This window comes from Citrus sinensis, chromosome 4, assembly GCF_022201045.2.
Source record: "Citrus sinensis cultivar Valencia sweet orange chromosome 4, DVS_A1.0, whole genome shotgun sequence".
NCBI classification, from domain to species: Eukaryota; Viridiplantae; Streptophyta; class Magnoliopsida; order Sapindales; family Rutaceae; genus Citrus; species Citrus sinensis.
The window spans coordinates 14,136,740-14,159,890 of record NC_068559.1 but is presented as its reverse complement, the minus strand read 5'-3'; the positions used below and the strand labels follow the sequence as shown (position 1 = coordinate 14,159,890).

The following is a 23,151-nucleotide window of genomic DNA, read 5'->3' as shown; positions in this document are numbered from 1 at the left end:
TCTGGACTCTATCTACTGAAAAGTGATCAATCCTCCTTTATACAAGATTCGAGAGCAAACTGTGCCAAGTCCAAGAGTCTGTCAACTAATTCTCCTCATTCTATTGTTAGTCCAAGTATTAATAATGATAATGAAATTGTTCTGTTACACTATCGACTAGGTCATCCTAGTTTCATGTATCTCGCAAAAATTTTTCTCAATCTATTCATTAATAAAAAAATATTTTATTCTTTCATTGTGAAATTTGTCAATTTGCAAAACATACTCAGAATGTTTATTCAAGTGTTAAGTATAAGTCTTCTCGTCTATTTGTTTTAATTCACAGTGATGTGTGAGGTCCCTCAAGAATTAAAAATATTTCAGGGGCTCGTTGGTTTTTGTCCTTTGTTAATGATCATACTCGTCTCACTTGGGTGTTTCTCATGAAAAATAAATCCGAAATTAATCAAATCTTCCAAAACTTTAATGCCATGATTCAAACCCAATTCAATACCAAAATCCAAGTTCTTAAAACCAACAATGCCAAAGAATATTTCAAAGACTCCCTCAGCTCATATCTTCTCCATCAAGGCATTCTTCACATCAGCTCTGGTGTTGACACCCCGCAGCAAAATGGGGTCGTTGAATGCAAAAACAAACACCTTTTTGAAGTGGCTCGATGTCTTTTGTTCTCGTCTCATGTTCTTAATTTTTTTCTGGGGTGAAGTTGTTCTCATTGCAACCTACTTAATCAACTGAATAGCTTCCAAAGTCTTAGGGTTTCATTGCCCAACTAAAGTTCTTCTCAATTTCTTTCCACACACCAGGACTGTTTCAGTAGATTTACCACAAAAAATATTTGGTTGCACAGCATATGTCCATGTTCACTCTCAACACATGACCAAAATTGATCCCCGATCTCTCAAGTGTATATTTTAGGCTATTCTCGACATAAAAAAAGCATACAAATGCTACTCTCCTCATACAAAAAAATATAAATTTCCAGAGATGTAACATTCGTTGAAAACCTGTCTTTCTATTGCAAAACTGTTGTTCAGAGGGAGAGTACGAGTGAACATCAGCCTTGGAAATTTTCTTGGGAATCTTAGCTGGAAACCCCTCTTGAAAACCCTCATAACTCAACCACCACACATGATCAATTTGTTCAACAACCACAATCAACAATCTTATCTTCACAGCCTTTTGAGTCATCTGAGTCCTCCCAACCACAATCAGCCGAGTCACCCCATCATCCATCATCTCATCAACTACAGCCTCTAAATTCACCTCTTTCGTAGATTGCTATTGATAATCTCAATGTTCATAGGAGGAGAAGAACTGGAGAGCAGATAGAGCACGAAACTTAGCCACATGTCCAAGAAATTGAACAAAATCCAAGCTCTTGTGAAGACAACATAGGTATAGATAGTCTTGTCTCGGTTGATTTCATGATTCCAGGCATTGATGATTCTAATAAATCAATTGCAGAAAGAAAGGGGGTTCGAAGTTGCACCACTTATCCAATTGGCAAATATGTCTCATATGATAGTTTATCCTCATCATACCGAGCCTTTGTTTATTCTTTAGACAATATACATGTTTCCAACAATATACAGGAGGCTCTCGGTCATCCTGGGTGGAAGAGAGTTGTTTAGGAAGAAATAAATGCTCTTGAGAATAATGGTACATGGGTTATAACAGATCTTCCTACAGGGAAATGATCAGTTGGATGCAAGTGGATTTTTACTGTTAAATACAAGGCAGATAGAAGTTTTGAGAGGCTCAAAGCTCGTCTTGTAGCTAAAGGGTTCACACAATCATATAGGATCGACTATCTTGAAACCTTTGCTCCGGTTGCGAAGCTCAACACCATCAGAATCTTGCTCTCCTTAACAGTAAATCTAGATTGTTACTTATACCAACTAGATATAAAAAATGCGTTTCTCAATGGCGATCTAGAAGAAGAAGTGTTTATGGAAGTTCCCTAGGGTCTTGATTTGAATCTTGCTGGAAATAAAGTGTGCAAGTTCAAGAAATCTTTGTATGGGCTTAAGCAATCCCCTCAAAACATAGTTTGATAGATTTGCAAAGGCAGTTGTGAGACTTGGTTACACTCAGTGTCAGGCAGATCACACTCTATTCCTTCGAACATCACAAGAGGAGAAAATCTCTCTCCTAATTGTATATGTTGATGATATCATTCTCTCAGGAAATGATGAGGAAGAACTGCAAAAGTTGAAGAAACAGCTAGCTCAAGAGTTCGAAGTTAAAGATATAGGGAATCTCAAATATTTCTTTGAGATGGGGGTGGCAAGATCTAGAAAGGGAATTGTTGTCTCCCAAAGGAAATTCACTCTGGACCTACTAAAGGAAACTGGTATGATTGGGTGCAAACCAGTTGATACTCTTATGGATCCCTACAAAAAAACTATGCTCAGTTGATAATAGTGTTCTAGTCAATAGGGAGAGATATTAAAGGCTGGTTGGTCGCTTAATCTATCTCTTACATACCCGTCCGGACATAGGCTTTGCTATTAGTGCTGTGAGCCAATTCATGCACAATCCTACAGAGGAATACATGGATGCAGTCTTTAGAATTCTGAAGTATCTAAAGATGACACCTGAAAAATGATTTTGTTTAAGAAATGAGAAGATATGAATATTGAGATCTACTCTAATGCAAACTGGGCTTGAGGCATCATAGATAGAAGATCAACATCTGCTTACTATTCCTATGTCTGGGGAAATCTAGTAACCTGAAGGAGTAAGAAATAGTCGGTTATGGCTAAGAGCAGTGCAGAAGAAGAGTTTAGAGCTTTGGCAAATAGAATCTGTGGAGGAATTTGGATAAAACGTGTACTCAGGGAACTCGGCGTGTGCAACCCGTCATCCATTCTAATGAGGTGTGACAATCAAGAAGCAATCAGCATCGCTAAAACCCAAGTGCATCATGATCGAACCAAACATGTCGAGATTGATAGGCACTTCATCTCAGAGAAGGTCACTAGTGGAAGTGTGGAGCTAAAGTAAATTCCAACTAAACAACAAATTGCAGACATCCTTACTAAAGCATTGGCAAGACCTAACTTTGAAAACTTAAGTAGCAAGCTGGGTTTGTATGATATACACACACCAGCTTGAGGGGGAGTGTTGAAAATAAAGATTCAAAGTTAGGATTTATTTGTAATTTAGGTTATTTTATGAATAAGTTAGATTATAATGGGAAGATTCATTAAGATCTTTTCCTATGATTTTGTTTCCTATTATTTAGGAAAAGATATGTGTAGCCTTCTATTTTCTCCCCTATTTTGCTGTATATATCTCTTGTACATACCATTCTGGAAAGTGTGTGAAATGAAAAAGATTCACGGTTTTCTTCAACTTCATAGAAAGTATAGACCATACTTGCCAATACCTATGCCAAACCCTCTAGTAGAAGGATTAAGCAAGTAAAAAATACTCTAAAAAATTTAACCAAAAGTGCCTCAAATATTACTGACTTTCTGCAATCTGTTAAAGCTTGTGTAGATGAACTTGCTATACTCGGAGCACCAATAATCAATGATGATCTCACAAAGAAGATTCTAGATGGATTAAGAGATGAGTATAAAGAATTGGTTTGTGTTGTTCAGGCTCGTGATACCCCAATCACCTTTGATGACCTTCATGAGAAACTTTTAACATTTGAAGCATCTTTGCAAAGTAACATGAAAGAACTCGTTCATTTTCTAGTCACTGCCAATCGAACAACTCGAATCGTGCTCTAAACCTTGTATTTTTTTTTCCGGATATTCACTATCTCAAAGTGCTTATTTTCGTTTTGATCCATCCACCTCTAAAATATTTATTTCCCATCATGTAAAATTTGTAGAGTCTGTTTTTCCATACAAATCTTTACATGCTCATCTATCATGTCATAATTCAACCACAGTGAACACATGAGTTCTGCCAGTTCTTACTGTTTCATTTCTTAGTCCTCCATTATTGGCAACTACTCCATTTACTGCAAGCCCTCCAGAGTTGCCACCGTGCACTACTCCTTATTCTCTACCTGCAACATCTCAACAACAATCCTCTCAACCTGCTTCTACATCTACACAAAGTACTTCTCCACTCCCTGTTCAATCATCTTCCCAAATTCCACTAACTCCTTACCCTACAAATCATCATAGGATGACTACTTGAGCTAAACATAATATTCACAAGCCTCTACAAAAACTTAACCTCCATGCTCATGTTAGCCCCTCCTCTAATTTTGAACCCACAACCGTGAGCCAAGCAATCAAAAATCTTAACCGACATTAAGCTATGTCAGATGAGTATGATGTTCTTGTTCATAATAGGACATAGGTGCTGGTTCCACCTCCCTCCTCTTACAATATGTTGGTTGTAAATGGATTTTTCGTATTAAAAGACATTCTAATGGTTCTATTGACATGTTTAAAGCTCACCTTGTTGTCAAAGGGTTCAATCAATGGCCTGGTGTCGACTATCATGACACTTTCAGTCTGGTTGTTAGGCCCACCATAATACAACTTGTTCTCAGCATTGTTGTTACTCATGGTTGACCTCTTCATCAATTGGCTATTAGTAATGCCTTTCTTCAAGGCTAGCTTTTTGAAGATGTTTATATGGCGCAACCCTCGAGTTTCATTGATTTTGATCATCTAACATATGTTTATAAGCTATGGTCTTAAACTACTACCACTGGCTTGGTATCATGAGTTAACGTCAGTTTCACTTACTTCTACATTTAAAAATTCCTATGCTGACACATCCTTGTTTGTCCTCAACACTGGTACTCATCTTCTCTATCTCTTGGTCTTTGTTGATGATATCGTTCTTACAAGTGACAATTTTGATCTCGTTCATCAGTTTGTTGATTGTCTTACTCAACGATTTTCACTCAAAGATTTAAGCCCTCTTTCTTATTTTCTTGGTGTCGAAATTGTGCCTCACCGTCATGGAATCTTACTATCACAACGTCGTTATATCGTAGATATTCTCATTCGCACTCACATGCTAGGTGCTAAACCAGTTTCCACTCCTTTGCCTCATAATTTGTCATTGAGTTTGTACTCAAGCGCTCCCCTCTCTGATCCTACGGAATACCACACTATTGTTGGTAGTCTACAATACTTGTCCCTCACTCATTCTAACATCTCTTATGTGGTTAGTAAATTGTCTCGGTTCATGCATCACCCATCAACCGAGCATTGGGTTCTTGTCAAACGTCTCTTACGCTATTTATGTGGTACCTTGGATGATGGTGTTCTTCTCTATCGTAATTCTCCACTTTCTCTTCGTGCCTTCTCTGATACTGATTAGGCTAGTAAGAAGGATGATTATACCTCCACCAGTGCATATATTGTTTATCTTGGTTGTAACCCTATCTTTTAGAGCTGAAAGACACAACATATTGTTGCTCTTTCTTTTACGGAAGCCGAGTATCACTCTGTTGCTGTTACAGCTGCTTAACTTAATTGGATGTATTATCTGTTAACTGATCTTGGTGTTCTTTTGTCTAATGCTCTTGTCATCTATTGTGATAATGTTGGTGCTACTTAGTTATGTTCCAATCGTGTTTTCCACTAGTGGATAAAGCATGTCGCCATTGATTTTCACTTTATCCGGGATGAAATTCAAACTGGTGCTCTTTGTGTAGCTCATGTCTGCTCTGCTGATCAACTTGTAAATGCTCTTACAAAGCCTTTATCCCGTACTCAATTTCAGCCTCTCAAACTGAAGATTGGCCTTTGTTCCCGCGGCGTATCTTGAGGGGGCATAATAGTTTATATTTAATATATTTATTATTTTAATATTTTCTTTATCTCTTAATTTGACTCTTTCTTAATGTAGTTAATTTGTATTTGAATTGTATTCTTATATTTGATTTTCAGTATTTTTAGAAGCTTAAGTTTTTTTTTGGGTTTTTCCAATACTTGTACTATATATTCAATTAATGGTTAATGGAAATATGTGAATTCTCTACTAAATACTCTATGATATTAATTGACTTAATTTCAATCAATTAAGTCATTAACTTCGTTTGTTTTTTTACTTAATGAAAACTTTCAGTCATTAAGTCATTAAATTATTAAACCAATTTTTTTTAGTTTTTTACAGAAAGTCTTAATGATATCATTAAAAATATTCTTCAAAATATCCCTATCTAAATAATTAATTTTCATCCTTACCTAAATAAAATTTAGCAATTTGCATTATTACACATGTATATAATTTGTGATAATATAGTGGTAGGTTATTCTTATTTTTGTTTTTTTTTATTTTCTTCAAATTAGCATTATTTATCTTCATAATTTTTATGAATATTTTTCATCTAAAACCACCATGAACTACAATAAAATTAATTAACATATATTAATTTAGAATAAAAAACGCTATATACTTGTATTCAATTGAATATTTTTTATATTATGATAATATATTATTTTATTTAAATTTTTGAGATATTTATTATTTTTTTAATATTTATAATTGGTAAGGATATAAATATAAAAATATTAGTTTTCAAATCTTTTTAATTAAAAAAACTTAAAATTTATTTTCAGTAATTCAAACAAAAAAAACCACCTAACATACAGTGCTAAGAACCCCATTCTGAGCGCAGACGATAGCCTGCAACTTATTATTTTATTAATTTTTAAATTGCATTAGTTGGATTATATTATGTAAGTCTTGGTTACAATTTAACGGCTGTTCCACAAAATGACAAAAATAAGGGCACGTTGCCATAAAGTAATTAGACCTTTTATCCAAATTCCAAAATGGTAGGAAGGTGTGCAAAATATTTACGAGGGTTCTATCAGAAATTCTATTTTATATTGATTGTTCCACGTTAATACTAGTTTAATATGTGTCAAAATATTTAAGGGGATATTTCCACCCCATTATATGTGTAAACCCACCCCACTTCTAAAAGATATTTACAATAAATGCACATTGTTTCTAATAAATATAAATCAACAAAAATATTTGTATCAATTAAATCACTCTTGCATCTTTTTTACTTAGTTTTTTATTATTATTAAGGTTCTTTAATATAAGTTTTATTTAATTATTTTATCTTTATAAAATAAAATGACTCAATCACCTAAAGAAATATATGTTCTTTTATCTAATACTTTAAGTACTCAATTTTTTGACTTATAATCTAACTTTTCAAATGAAGTCTAATAACTGTCAATATTTTACATGTAAATGACATAAATTTGACAACTTAATAATTTACATGAGTATTGGCTCATAAAGACATTATGTTAGTTTAATTAAAAGTTAATAATCATACAAATAAAGTAGAATTGACCATTTAGAAACAATGAATTTTGTATAAAATAAAATAAATATTGAAGTTAGAGTAAATTTTTGGCGCTTTTACGTTTTAAGGATAAAATAATCAATTTAAATTTAGGTTAAAGCAATCTTAGTTGTCAAATATAATTAAAAAAAAAACTAAGTTACAAAAAAAATTAAGATATCACAAAAAGTAAATTAAGAATTTAAGAAAGATTTAATTGATTAATTCTTCAATTTAATTTATTAATTCTTCAAAAATCTTCTTTATTTGAAATTTTTAAAAATAATACGATTTTATATATTTATTTTTTAGAAGTAGGGTGGATTTACTGAATTTATGGAGTGGAAATATCTCCACCCAAAATTTAATCTTTGAAATTAATTACTAAATATTTGAATTGATCTTCTGATCCCTCACTTTCAATCTTTATTCATGATTTTCAAAATATTTATTTCCCTCTCTCTCATCCCTCTCGATTTTCCAATCAAAACATTGATTTTGTTGCCTTAACCGTCCATAATGTAGATAGAAATCAATTTTTTTTAATTACATCTTTTTTACTATCACAGATATTTAGCATCCTTAGCTAACCATATTTTTATTTGTGAATTTATAGTGTTGTTATATGTTAATCTAGATATTGAATTATTAATTGTTAAATTATGATTGAATTTTATTTCATTTTCTTAGTTAAAACTGTTAAATCTCAAATGTATGTGAAATTTTAAATTTGGTGTTATGCGGACCTGAATACCTGAAAAATCCGCCCACAATCTGAACAAATATTACCTGCATCTGGATCTAGATCTCAAAATATTAATGCAGATCAAGATCTAGATGCACCTATATACAGATCTAGATTTTGTCATCCCTAATATGCCAAATTTGCAAAGAGAGTTATATTTTGTGGTCCCAATGGTTTAATATGTTGGATTTTTAATCTAATATTTTTTGGATCCTTAATCCAATGTTGGGCTTATATGTGAATAATTATGTATTTTAAACTGTCATCTAAAGTTAAGCCCAATTAAAAGTGATCTATTAAGGTTTTCGGTATTACGGGCTTTAATGTATCTAATAGGGTTGAGCCTTTAATGTATAGAGACCCAATGATATTATAATTTTATGATGTGCAGAATTAGAAATACCCAGTGATAACAAGAAAAATAGTTCTATATAAGTGGTTATGATCCTCAGGTCACACGTATCTTTCTATTCTCTACTAACATCCCAGAGAATATTAAACGATTCTCTAAGAGAATATGTAGATCTAGAAGGCTATCCACACAACTCTAGAGAGCAATTCAGCGTTATAGATTCAGGTACACTTCTGCATAATTCGTTATTGATTCTTGGTGATACAACACAGAGGCGGATTCACTATAGGACCATTGGGGGCTCAAGCCCCCACTGGAAAAAAAATATTTATTTTATAAAGAAAATTTAATATATTTCTAAATAGTATTGTCAAATGATTAGATAGTCTCATCCTTTAAATTTTAAACTATTATTTTATTAATTACAAAAGTTATACTTTGTCTTAAAAATCAAAGCCCACAGCTTAAAATATTTATAATTTCTAATTATTGAATTGTGGGTGCCATATTTTAACTAGAGATTGCATTAAATAAAAAAAATTATATTCACATTTCAGTTTTTATATCTTACTATTATTTAATTTAACCTTCGTTAAATTATTTTTCTACATCCCCCAACATGAATATTCTTTAGATATAGGTGATGGTTTTCATCAAAAATTTTCTTATTCCAACATAATAGTCATAATCTCGACATTTGAAAATAAAATTTTCACTAAAAATGAAAACATAAATAAACTTGCTCGACTTAATCCGGGTCACACAATTGAGGCAGACTTAGGCTTTTTGCCCCATCTCGAGTAAGTTTTGAGACTCTAAAAACTCTACTTGCCTTGAAAAAAAAAATTATTTATATTACTTTTACTTGCCTTATTATGATCGAGTAAGTTTAGGCCAATTTTGACTTTTTGTCTGACCTTGAACAAATTTTGAGATTTGGAGTCTTTTATTTTTTTTAGAAAAACTTTCATTCATATGACTCTTGTTGGACCCGTCCAAGGGTATCAAGAGCTCAGTGAGAAAAATAAAAGTAAGTAAAATATTAAAATAAGTTAAAAAAAAAAAAACAATTGCATCGGAAAAGAAAGAAATGAGAAAGTGAAATCGTGATCAGATTGAAAATAATGTTGATCAGATTAATAATCAATTTAGTTTCTATGAATGAGTCTGTATTGCTTTCATCTTCACCTTGTTTTCTTTTCCTTTTTGCACTTGCCAGCAACTGTTGTTAGAAGAAATGTCAGGTCTTATCGTCACCAATTCTTGAGATTCTAACGCCAATTGAATCAACTTTTTGCTGAAGCAAGTAATAAGCTTGAGTCCTTATAAAAAAATATAGTAATAATCTTGATAGTCCAGTATTTGGTGTATGCAGGAGCTAGAGCCACCCATACTTTAACGTGTGCCATGCACATCAAGGTTGAAAAATTATTAAAAACTTGATTCTAATCTTATACATTTTTGTAAATTTTATTTACTTTTTTCATTCTAGCATTACATCTACGTCACTATCATTACATGCATGAGCAGTTCTACTAATTTTGGGGTTTTAGGTGAATTGTTTCAATTAGTCTTTTCAAAAAAAAATTATTATTAAAAATTCATTTATTTAAAATCAATTTTTCTAACTCTACGAGATGTAAAATTATTAGTCAAATTTTTAGATTCTGATTTTACTAATATATTTTCTCAATAAATAATATAATTAACCCATTTAATCTTTCATGTCATATGGTTGATCTTAAATAAGATTTTATTAGTTTTAATTTTGAAAAACCTCTTTCTACATAAGCAATTGTCACTAGTGTTTTTAATAATATTCTATAAGAAAAAAGACACCTACACCCCTAAGGTTTTGGAAAATGGTCACAAAGATCCCTAAGTTTTTAAAAAGGACACTAAAATCTTTTTTTGACCATAATATTCTTTGAATATAATAATAATTAGAAAATTTACTTTAAAGTTTTAAATTAATAAAAATATAAATAAATAATATAATCTATCTAATAGACTAATAATATTAAATTATTTTAACATTTAAAATATTAAATTATTAAATTATTATATTTATTTTAATAATATAATTGTATTTATTATAAAGATTTTAAATAAATCTTTAGGTTAAATATATTTTATAATTAACAGAATATGTCCCTATTAATAATATTAAAATTAATTTTTGCATAGTATTCAAAATAATTTTAATTTCAATTTCATTTATTTTAATATTACGTTTCTATTTATTATTATAATTACTTTATTATAATAAAATAGGTCTAACAGATTGTAAAATATAAAAATATTTTTTAAATGTTAAAGTTATATATATATATTATTACATTTATTTTAATGTCATATTTTTATTTATTATAAAATTTTGATGTCAATTTTTTTGAATTTATAGAGTAAAAACTGGTATCGTGGTTAAAAGAGGGTCTGACGTCCCTTATTGAAAATTTCGGAGTCTTTGCAATCATATCTTCAAATCATGAGGGTGTATGTGTCCTTTTTACCTATCTATAAGTAATAAATGCATTTGGAAAAGAATTAATTTTTTCAAATAATTAAATACATCAAGTGGGGTACGTTTTTCACTTTGAAAAACTTCTTTTTAAAATTCTTATCTCTGAAAACAAATATAAACCATTTATATCAGAAAACGTATCATGTTTTAAAGTATTTTCCAGATTAATATAATAAGTTTTTAAAATATTGTCACTTAACAATTGTAATTTTTTGAAATTAAACAAAATCCAAACACATTCTCATACGCTTGAAATTGATCAAATCTACCCATTAGTGAGGAAATAGCTTGATCTACTATGTATATAAAATAATTAGTTCTAAAAGACTCTTCAAGAGACAAAATTCTTTCTTCACTAATATTCTCACCAAATTTATTTTTTTCTACGAATTACACGTTTTTCATGAAATTTAGGTTCTATTTCCATTTCATGTGCAATTTTTTTATCTGAGATTGTAGCATAAATGAACCTATTTTCTCTATAACTTTCAAAAATGAAATAAGACCTTTAAGCTAATCTATTGCAATATTAATATGTATATCTTCTTTTTGCAAGATCTTAATAGAGTTACCAGCAAATAATATATCGTATCAAATAATCATACCTAAAAAGAAATTCAAAATTTTCCAATTCATATGTTGGTAGACATTTAGCTTTACTCTTCAATACGACTTTCCCAACATATTTGTGACAATGATTTGACAGTTAAATTGGGTGTATTATTTTGTAAAATTTCCCATCACTTCGTTGAAGAAGAAAATAATGAATAAATATGCTGTACAAGTCCAAAAAACGAAAGAACTATATGACAAGAACTAGCCAAATCACAAAACAATAATTAATTTTTTTTTTCAAATCTCACATTGAAGTTAGATCTTTATTTTAAATATTTTTGTTGAGGGAGACTATTGTCGGAAACTATTAACCAATTTGGAAATAGAATGTCTTGAAATGATTATAAGAAATTTAGTAGGCCCAACTAACTGTATTGTACATTAAGGCAGAAAAATGCAATTGTAAAAGTTGCATAATTTTATAAAATGTTGTATGAGGAATAATTTGCTTTGTGTCATTGTGGAGTCAAGAAATGTGTATCTCAGCCCATATTAGTTCATTTCAAATAATCAATTCACTTGCACATGAACCACTTGCAGTTAGTCCCCAACCCCATTACCCCGATTTTCTTGGTAGACATGGTACAACTTGAAATTAGTTCAAATTGTTTTTACATGATGGTTGTATCTATCATTTTGTTTCAATAAGCCTTAACACAAGAATGTCTTGGGCCTCTTAATGTGAAATCTGAAACTAAGCTTCTCAAAACTATGTTTTACTTCTGTGAGTCTATTTAGATTGCATAAACTTGTTTTAATTATCTGTTGAATGGCTAAACTTGTATGATTGTGATGACGATCTCTCTATTTTTTTATTACAGGATCGACCTTCAACCAAGGTTCATGCTGCCCCTAGTAGTGGATCTTCTCTAAGTTACCTCTTTGGTGGTGGGGGTAGTAACTGTGAAGTTCCTCCTTATCTTCATATGAAGTGTTGTTTGTGATTTTTGTGAAACTTGTAATTTGGATGAGGCAATGCACTCATCGTTTACATATACAGTTAAACTTGTCGGATGTTGTGATGTAATATATAGATGGTGTGGTTGTCTGCTTAATTAAATCAAGATAAGTTTTTATGCATAATCTTTTGTTACAAGATGCAATTACAATCAAAAGTAAATTTTTATAGTTGCTAATGCAAAATTGTTCACTCGTCTCTTGAGTAGATAGATATTGTCATTCTTCCTTTTATCGCTTTTTCATGTAAAATCCCCCCACACTTTTGAGTTCTTGAAGAGCATGTTCCAGCTGTTTTTTTTAAAGATACAAAGGGAACGAACTAAAATATCCGAGACCCCTCAAGAATATCTCAATAAAATGATTTTGTTTTTTCCATGTAGCTTTTAAGGATGGCAATGCGGAAGGGAGGAAGGGGATTGACATCTCTGTCCCTGTCAGAATTGCTTAAGAGGTCTCCACTCCCTCCCTGAATAATAACAGAGAATCCTCAAGGGTTCTCGATCTTCAAATAATCAATACATTTTTAATTTCCAAACTTGATTTAATCATATTGAAATAAAAAACTTAAATAAAAGTAGAGTTTGACAATATATCTTACATTAACATTTATCTATTAAAAAAGTTACACTATAAAATTCAAATCATCATAATATTATTTTTGTCGATTTTTATAATACTATAATTTAAAAAAAAAGAAATTTCTTTTCTATGAATAATGAAATAAATGAACTAATGGTCATGAATGTCTGCAGTGGAGCATTGGCGGTTGGCTGCTTTAGAAATTAAGTTTTATGATTTTGCTTTAGTTTCAATTTTTGTTTTATTAAATAAAAATTTAAAACAAAAATTTTGGGCCAAGTCCTTTTGAATAATGCCTGATCGAATAATATTTTAGGACTACAACTAGTTAACTAGGCTTGACAGTTTCATAGTATATTTGTATAAATATTTTGATTTTTTTATTTATACTAATATTTTTTTTATAATTTAAATTTATTATTTATTCATTAATAATTCTATAAAATTAAAAATTAAAATTTGAAAATGGAGAAATATGGAGGGGATGGGGATTCCATCTCATCCCTGTCCATTTTCTGAATAAGAAATTTGGCAAAAAATCATCCACATCTCTTCCCCGAATAAGAAATTGAGTATAAAATAATTCTCGTACCCTCCCCGATTAGGAAAAATCTCCATGACTCTCGTTCCCATGAAGATTTATGTCATCCCTAGTATCTTTTCTGCATTTATAAGAAAAATTTATGGGTCTGTAAACTATAATGCAGTAATCTGTACCAATCAATGGTACAATCTCACTTAGGGACTATTATCTCTTCATACAAATATAAAATGTTCCAATAATTTAAGCTGTATCCCAGCAAGATAAAAAGAGTTTGACAAAAAAAATTCTCAGACATCACCAGCGAGAGTAGGGACTATCCCCATTTCTTTTGAACATTCACCAAATCCTCGTGAAAGTGCCACTTATAATAGACGCACAAGTAATGTTGGAAGAAAAACTTCCTTTGCTCTTCACTAAATCTAGCAAAGCCCCCTATAACTCTATAACTGTTAAGAAGCACATTGGAAGTACATTTGCTGGAACTCTATTACTTTGAGGGTAGACTCACTATTAAGTTAGTGGGAAGGCCAAAAAGGGTGTGCCAAAAATCATGCACCTCACGTGCCGACACGGCCACGCAGCTAGTTCATTTGTGTCCATGAATTGCATTGGTGGGCGATCATCTGGAGAGAAGTTCTTGGATCTTATAAAACTTGCATAGGCAGCACCAAATGTGTTTGGTGGTAGATCCTATACATGGCTTACTTTTTCATCTATAATCCCCGGTCAAGAGTATTGCCTGCACAAAATTTTAAGAAAAAAAGTGCATGTTCAAATAAAAATACGAAGCGCCATTCCCATCTATAAGTGTTTGTTTATAGAAGTTGAATGGTCACAATCCATCTTCCAGTTCCAAGGAGTGAGAATAGAGTTATCGTGATATTCTAAGAAAAGAGAAAAATTATAGAATACGCCAGGGAATCACATCAGTCATATACAATAAGCAAATGATACTATGACACATGTGCGTTTATTTTAAAAAATCATCATGTAAGTGGTGGTTATAATAAATTTAATTACACAAGTCATGAATACATTAATTAGTCGTAATATATTAGAATTTCTTTTAAGAAAAATGCAAGACGTGGATAGTCCAATACAGGTGATTCATCATGGTTGTAGGGAAGAGTTTTATGTACCTTATTTAGCTCTTGCTCTTGGTCTTGTCTTTGGAGGTTAAAGTTGAGACATAGCGCCAGATATTGATGAACGATCATACGTCTGTGCAGGAATAAGGGGCCTACCAGTGGTGAATATCTTAAAATTGTTATCGACCGATTAAGATATTGTGGATACGATATTATCATTCTCATAGGATCTTGCATAACCAAATTTGATCCTTCTTATTTTAATTAGCTGCTGCTCTTCTCGTTTTGGTTTATGCAACCACGCTGGAACAAATCTTTTACTTATTAATGGTCGTTGTAGCTTTATAAGGCGAGAAGGGATGTTGGGTGTGTGAAACTAATTATGAAGTGGGTTTTCTTAGAGTAGATGCTTCAAGATGCGAGGTGGTACTAGCTTCATCTATTTCTTTTTTCGCATATTTTAATTCAAATATGAATTTAGGAAATAAGAGAGTTCTCTAAGAAAAGAATAAATAAGAAGCTCTTTTAAGAGCTGAGATTGTTAAGAATCTTCTTTAGAGTTCTCAAAAATAGAAGAAACCCTACAAATGTGTAAAAATATGATGAAATAGTCTAAAAGTCTCAAGAGATCTAGAGAAAAAATTAAAAAAGAGTCATTCTATATATGCCTTTAGGTGAGTACATAAAAGTTAGGTGTCCTATAAGTACTTTTATCTTTTGTGCCACATGACACCTCTTTAATGGTTAGATCCTCTTTATATAAGGATATTTTGGAGAATATATTTAAATGAGTTTGTTGGGCAAGCTACATGTGGTGTTTGACATTTGAACCCTTGTCTACCTAGTGCTTGTTCATACTTGCTGCCCTTGTGAAGGCAGTTATAGAGATGTTAAGGTATCATGTGCTGCAGGATACCTCTTCAGACATGATTTCCTACTAGTTCCTCGTTCTTAGGTTAAAAGACAAACAAATTTTACTAATTGATGTTAACATTTAGGAAGCACATGTGTGGCACCAAAATATCTTGATTTCTTTCTCTTTTTTGCCCTGTGAGCTAAGCCACTTCTATGAAAATTGTACTTATCCTTGATTGGCATATGTAGTGGAACTGCTGGGTCATTTTTCCACTAATTAGAATCTTTTTTATTATTCATTTGCCATCTATCAACTTGCAACTTGACCATAAATTCTTCCAAATTTAGCCCCAAAGAAAACCAAAAGAGCAAAGTTTGTTTTTTCATATTTGATTGAAAGATTAAATTTAGTTAATTTGTTATTTTACAAAACGAAACATCATCTACTTTTTATATGCCAAAATTCTTGACTTTATTACTCGATCACGTATAATTTGTCTCCATAATTTTGACCCTCCATGATAAAACTTGAGATCCAATGACTTATTGGTTGTCTCTAAGTTGGAGATAATCCAACGTATTCTTATTGAAGTTAACTTACATACTAAATCAACAAGGAAGCATTCTAAAATCTAAAAATAACAAAATCAGTAACAAACCTCATCCTTTCATTTCATAGTGTATTTACTTGTGGATTAAAGAATTGAAATTTGGAATGAGAATGATTGGTGATGCTTGCTGGTTTAAATTGAAGAGGAAATGACAATGAAATATGTGGGACCTATATGCTTCTTAAATTAAGGAATAGAAACTTGATTCCTATAGAGAGTGTGAATCAAGTTCTCAGTTCTTGAACTCACCATTTTATTTCACCAAAATTTTATAATTTCACTTTTATCCTTAATTAAATATTATTATATTATTGTATTCTTCTTATTATTCTTATTCTTATTCTTATTTTTGTCTTTGTTAATAATAATAATAATAATAATAATAATCAAAATAACAATCATAACCATAATGGGAGTATTAGTAGTAGTGGTAATAATAATAATAATTTATAACGATTATTGTTAGAGTTATAATAATAATTATTATTATTTTTTAAAAAATAATTATTATTTTATTATTATTTTTTTAAAAAAAATAATAATAATTATTTAATAATTATTATAATAAATAATAATAAAATGATGATAATTAACTAACAACATTTTAATAATTTAAAACAATTAATTCTGATTATTAAATAAAATAAACACATCAATAAAAATAATTTATTAATATTTCAATTCTTATATTTTAAGTAAATAATTTATTTTAATTTTTATTTCTCATTCTCATTTCAACTCATTTTTATTTATGTTTATTTTGATTTCACCCTATTCCAGTTTTAACAATCAGTAAACTCCGACACGTTATGTCCAAACCGGTTATACCCGTAACCCGTTACTACACGTAATTGCCCCTAGCAATGACAGCCGTTAGATTGGATAGCTTAAAATCTAACGGGTGCTTTTGAACAAGACAAAAAACGAGGTTGCCACAGAGACACAATAGCTGGCCTGGACCCGATACCAAAAGGGTTAATTTTGTTCTGCCCCCAACTGTTTCAACATTTTTCGCCACACACCCATATATTTTGAAAATACTCACTCCACACTCAATTCCGTTAATTTGACCGTTATATTTAACGGAGCTATTTAAAATTTAAATAAATATCCGAAATACCCCTTATCTTGAATTAGAGAAAAATAAAATAAGATAAAATATTAATTTAATAATTAATGTTTACATTAAAAAATTTTATTTAAAGGTAATTAATAATAATTTCATCAATTAAATTATCAAATAAATTTAATTTATCATCATCAAATAATATTTAGGATATGAATTTTCAAATTTACCTTTTGACCGTTAGAATAAACGGTCAAATTAATAAAATTAAGTGTGAAGTGAGTATTTTCGAAATATATAGGTGTGTGGTAAAAAATATTGAAACAGTTGGGTGCAAGACAAAATTAACCCATACCAAAATACAAATTATCGCTTAAATTATCAAACACTATTAAAAAAGAGTTTGCTCTTGTTCTTATAGACACAGTTTTAATCTCAAAATTTGCTAAACCCTAGCGTGTGGTCTTGGGATCCCTTGCTTACATCCCCACTGCTAACTCCATAATAAGCATATCGACGTGGGTGAGAACTGTGAGGAAAAGGAGAAAAGAAAACGAGGCATGGATGCAACACTAACAAAAGTATTTATATGGGACATGGACGAGACCCTTATTCTTCTCAAGTCTTTGTTGAATGGAACATTTGCCCAGTCTTTCAATGACTTAAAAGATGCTGACAAAGGTGTTCAAATTGGAAGAATGTGGGAGAATCACATTCTTAATGTTTGTGATGAATGCTTCTTCTATGAGCAAGTGAGTTTTTTTCCCCATTTTTACTCAAATGGGTTTTTCTTTTTGCCTTTATTTGTGCTAATTTTCATCAAATTTTGAATGTGCATGCAGATTGAGAACAACAATACGCCTTTTCTTGATGCCTTAAAGCAATATGACGATGGCCGAGATCTTTCTGATTATGAATTTGATCGTGATGAGTTATGTCCTCCATTTGATGATCTCAGCTTAAAGAAAATTGCCTACAGGCACCGTGCCATTGCCCATAAGTACGAAGAGGTATTCTATTCTATTTCTCAAACCCATTTTAGTTTGGTGTATTATTTAGTCAAATGCTCATCTCTATTATTTCAGGGCTTGCAAAATATCTTTGATAAAGAGCTGTTGAGAGTCTGGGATGAATTGTACGATATGACTGATGAATATACTGATAGATGGCTGTCCTCGGGTACTTGTTAATGATGCATTTGAATTTGATTTCGCACTTTTTAACTCTTTTGTTAAGAGTTTTTGGAATAAACCAGTGAAGGAATGCTTAAAATATGGTGCCTATGGATAATTAAATAGGTGCATGAAAATTGTTTGTTGATATTAAAGCATCAAGTAAATTTTGGGTCCTAGTTTTGGTTCAATTGATGAGATCTATGGGGATGCCATATGAGGTTTAGAGTTTGAATCTTAGTCTCATTGGGGCGGGGAGAGCACGTTTATGTAACAGTGAAAGAAATAAAATATGTATCTTTTAGGCAAGCTGATGTTAGTGTCACTTTTGGATCGGACATGTCAACTACCTGTGCGGGTTCTCATTTCCTAACAAGTTGGAGCATCAATTAGAATGAATTTGAGAGAGCATAGAAATTTCAGTGTAGATAGATGATAATTTTAGGCAAGTATCATAGGAATTATGACCAAATTATGTTTGGTTAAATTTCATCATAGATGACAATTACTAGATGCAGTCAGTGGAATTACAACCATTAGCTATAGTTTTGTTATTTATTCTACTTTTCAGCTTCATTCTAGTAATATAGTTCAAATTATCAGTATATTACTTGGTTTTCCTTTGCCTTTGTTCCCCTTGCTGGTTTTATTGCCTTTTTCCTACTGCCTTTTCAATATGATCCATCAGCACTTGCTAATAATTTGAGCTTGTTACATAGTAGTTCTTTCCAATCACTTATACATAGTATGAATTTTGTTTTGGGTATGTAGCAAGGGTCTTATTGGAGCAGTGTTCAAGTGGGAAGGAAGTCTCAACTTCTTCTCTTGGTTTGGCCAGTCTTGATTCTGCCGATACAAAATCCGAGCATGTAAATATTTTGGTGACTTCTGGGTCATTGATACCTAGCCTTGTAAAATGCTTACTCTTTCGGCTCGACAATTTGATAACACATGGGAATGGTTAGTTATTCATTCATCTCATTTGTTGCTTGAAATCTGTTATTTAGCAGGAATTTATGGTCAAGATCATCTTATGACATTATAGTAAAATTTTAACTCTCATTGCCCATGTCTATGATGGTTGTAGTTAATGTTATTTAGCTTTCTATCCACTATTTTACATTCATGCTGTGTTGGACCCTCATGATAAAGTTTTGAATGGTGAACTAGACTGCAGACAGAATATCACCCAAATAATAACTACCATCAGGCGTAATCATGTTTGAATAAACTTTTTTTTCACATTGTTATTTTGTTTCCTTGGTATCATGCATCAGAAATTAATGAAAATATTTATACAATACTGCTATTAATCTACACGAAGAAAGCTGCAATATCTTTCTTGTTAGATTCATAGGAGAGTTGGTCTACCTTAGCTGAGGCCCAGTGATATGCAAATTTCTGGATCAAAAAAGCATGGGATCGGGAGCCAAACCTGCAAAATTTTGATATTTGATCAGTATTTAACTTGGATTCCTTGGTTCCTCTTAACTCTACCATGTCTTCAAATCCTAGGTATTACAATATAACTCTGAAAACCTGACAAACAATCGTAGACGTCAACAAACATTCTAACATTCCCCATTGTAGATTATACCTTAATCTGCTATGATATCATCCCCAAAAGTCCTCTGGAATTGTGATTATTTCTTGCTCGCATTTATTGGTTGCCTTTAAATTATGATCATACAGAGAGTTGAATCCTTAAATCTATTGCATCATTCTTTAGTAATTTTCTCAAGTAATCCTGAAGATGCAGACCTCCTCAGGGCCTTAACAGTAATTATTAGCCCCAAGTATGAACTGTGGGATTGGCCTCTCTCTTGAAATGTAAAACTTAGGCTCTGTTTCCTATTGAAAGGAAAAGGAAAATACTAATCTTTTTCTTTATTTTGTGTATTTTATTGTCAAGGAAAAGTGTGAGGTCAAGTACTTTCCGACAAGAAAATGTTTCCTTGGAAGTAGTATGCAAACGACCATGACCATCTCACTTGCTTGGACCCTCACTGGCCTCCTTCCATGAGATGTGTGCACTCTTTTAGGGTCCTCCTTCCATGAGATGTGTGCACTCTTTTTACTTCTTACTTTCTAACCTGCTTACTTGAGACTAAAAATCCTTCTTTCAAATTAGAGTTTTGTCAATCTTCCACACCGTTCTGCGGATCAAAACACAATACAGATGCAATTACTTCAAATACCTAAAATCCATACAACTTACAGTTCCTCGAAATAAACATCCAGTTCCACATCCTCTTAGAAAACATCTTATTTATTGACCTCAAGCTGGAGAATCCTTGCCTGCGAACCCTTACATCTACTCGGTCATCACTATCAACCCTGCAAAAGTGTGCTATCTTTCTAGAGTGGTGAAAAAGAAATTAATTTCTGATATATTGATAATAGCATATGGTAATTCTGAGAGACTCAGTTACTTTCCAGAATTAGCTTTGATGCATATTTAGGAGGTTGCAGCCATTTTCTTAAAAAAATAAAATAAAATAAAAGCTAAAAAAAAATAAATTAAAAGCTAAAAAAATAAAATAATTTTTTTTAAAAAAGTACAAAAATAAGAAAAACGAAAAGTTTCCTCGTATGTTTTCTGGTTTATCTTTTTTTGTTTCCCAGGAATGCTTTCCACTCTCTACTGGCATTTGGACAAAACATTACATTCAGATCTTTTCCAAACCGGCAATGCCTTCTGATGTATTTCTACAGCAGAGTTTGGTTTGTTCCTAGGCAGCATGTTACAGGCTTGAGATTACATCTGAAGTGAGATTAATGGCTGTAAATTTAGTTGAAGACTTCTATAACTAACACATGATCTGCTTGTTAGTGAAACTTGAATGGTTATTCTTATACCTGACTTATGTTTAGGCTTGATCTGAAGCATATGGATGTACGGATGTTGCATGAATGGGAGGGTGCTGATTTGAGAGAGTCATTAGAAATCCAAATTGCCTAGGATAAAAACTAATGACGAACTTTACAGATTGGTGGATATGAATCCAAGATTGGATTTATATCTGGCAGTGATATGGTAAAGTGCAACAGTTTTGTCTTTGCTTCTTGTGTGCTGTATCACTGGTGAGTGAAGATTCTGTTTCACTGTATTTTTGCAATGAAACATATGGTAATACATTATGTTAGAGAAATGCAATTATTGAGTCCCTTTATCCAGGAATGAAAGCTTGTGAGTGCGAAAGTAACTTATATTGTATTTTTCAACCACGTTATAAATGGAATAAATATCTTCTAGTGGGGGCAACCTTTCTCTTGTGTTTCTAGTATATCCGACTGAATAAAAATACATATGTAATAAGGGACATTTACATAAGATGACGATGGAATGCTCTCCTATATGAATAAATATATTTTTTTTTAAATTATGATTTAAATATTGTTCTACTGCCCTATGTCCATAATGGGATGTGACATTTGTGGCAGTTTAGATAATAAGTTTTGATATTGACTTCTTTTTTACAAACCTTATACTAAGTTGCTCCTACGTTCATGATTCTTTATAATTGATTTAGGGAAATTTAAAAAAAAAAGGAGAGATAGCTAGAATAAGGATGCTGACACCGTTTCTTTTTTCAGTTTACAGCTCATGGGAAGTGGGGAAACTCCAATGTTTTCAATGGATCAAAGAACGTTTCAACAACCCAAATGTCCAGTTTTGTGTGATTGGAGATGGATGGGAAGAGGGTGAAGCTGCACAAGCCATGCAATGGCCATTTGTTAAGATTGATCTGGGACCAGGCAGTTGTCACAGGTTCCCTGGCCTCTCTCTTAGAACATTAGGCTGCTATTTATCTGTTGTTTATGGAAGTCCCAGTGATGAAACTGATGAAGAGTAAGTTATCACACTATCCGCTTCCTGGATATTTATTTGTACAGAATACCAAAAGTGAACAGTGAGAATTGTATGCTTTTAAAAAGAACAGAAAATATATATATATATATATATAAATAGAGGATGATAATTGTTCCAATGTGGCCCAACTTCTTTCTCTTGGCATCCACAGATTTTACTTGCAAAATGACAGGCAAAGGTTATCTTTTCCATAGCATGTCATTAAATTAGATGTCAATTAGAATTATATGATCAGAGGATTTCAATGGAGTTCTCTTCTAATGTTTTGATATTGTGATTGTTGATTTTTGTTTTCAAATATTTTCTTTATATGTAGTCACCATGCATCCCCTTCATATTATCCTCAAATTAAACTTACCCCCCTCCAAGGTCCAGTAACCTCGTGCTTCCATTGCAAGAGGCAAAATCAACTGGCTGTCTCCTAGAGCACTTCTCTGTTGCAATTCCAGTGTGTTCAAACTTTGGTTATTTTGATTGTTTTATATGTTCATTAATTATCTTAGTTATTCAATTCAACACTAAAAGTTTTATCACCTTTATCTGATCAAGATTGTTTGTTGGGTGTAAAATGCACATTTTCAAATGATTCCCAATGAGTGTGAGTTATCCATATATTTTTAGAGAAACATGAAGGACCACTGCATTCTCGCAATGGGTTAGATGCATGTAGTGTTCACTGATTCTCGCTTCTCTTGAGAAAAGACCAGACATTTCCAGAGATGTGAGTGTCAGAAGAAAAACCCTGGTTTCAAATCTGAAATTTTGTTTGGAATTTGAAACCGCTTTTGTTTTTGTTTTGTTGATTGCCAAAATATTTGCCATCCTTGCTATCCATTTCCACCCTTGAACTCTTATTTTCCCACCCATTT

General features: G+C 31.7%; 1 protein-coding gene across 1 annotated transcript; it reads left to right on the top strand.

Annotated features, from left to right (window-relative positions):
- Positions 1–17,623: 17,623 nt before the first annotated feature.
- Positions 17,624–22,356, top strand: LOC102617879 (eyes absent homolog). The gene is made up of 5 exons (XM_006485379.4): positions 17,624–17,988; positions 18,079–18,246; positions 18,322–18,415; positions 19,180–19,368; positions 22,006–22,356. The coding sequence occupies exons 1-5, from the start codon at positions 17,797–17,799 to the stop codon at positions 22,263–22,265; spliced, it is 903 nt and encodes a 300-aa protein (XP_006485442.1). The 5' UTR covers positions 17,624–17,796; the 3' UTR covers positions 22,266–22,356.
- Positions 22,357–23,151: the final 795 nt, after the last annotated feature.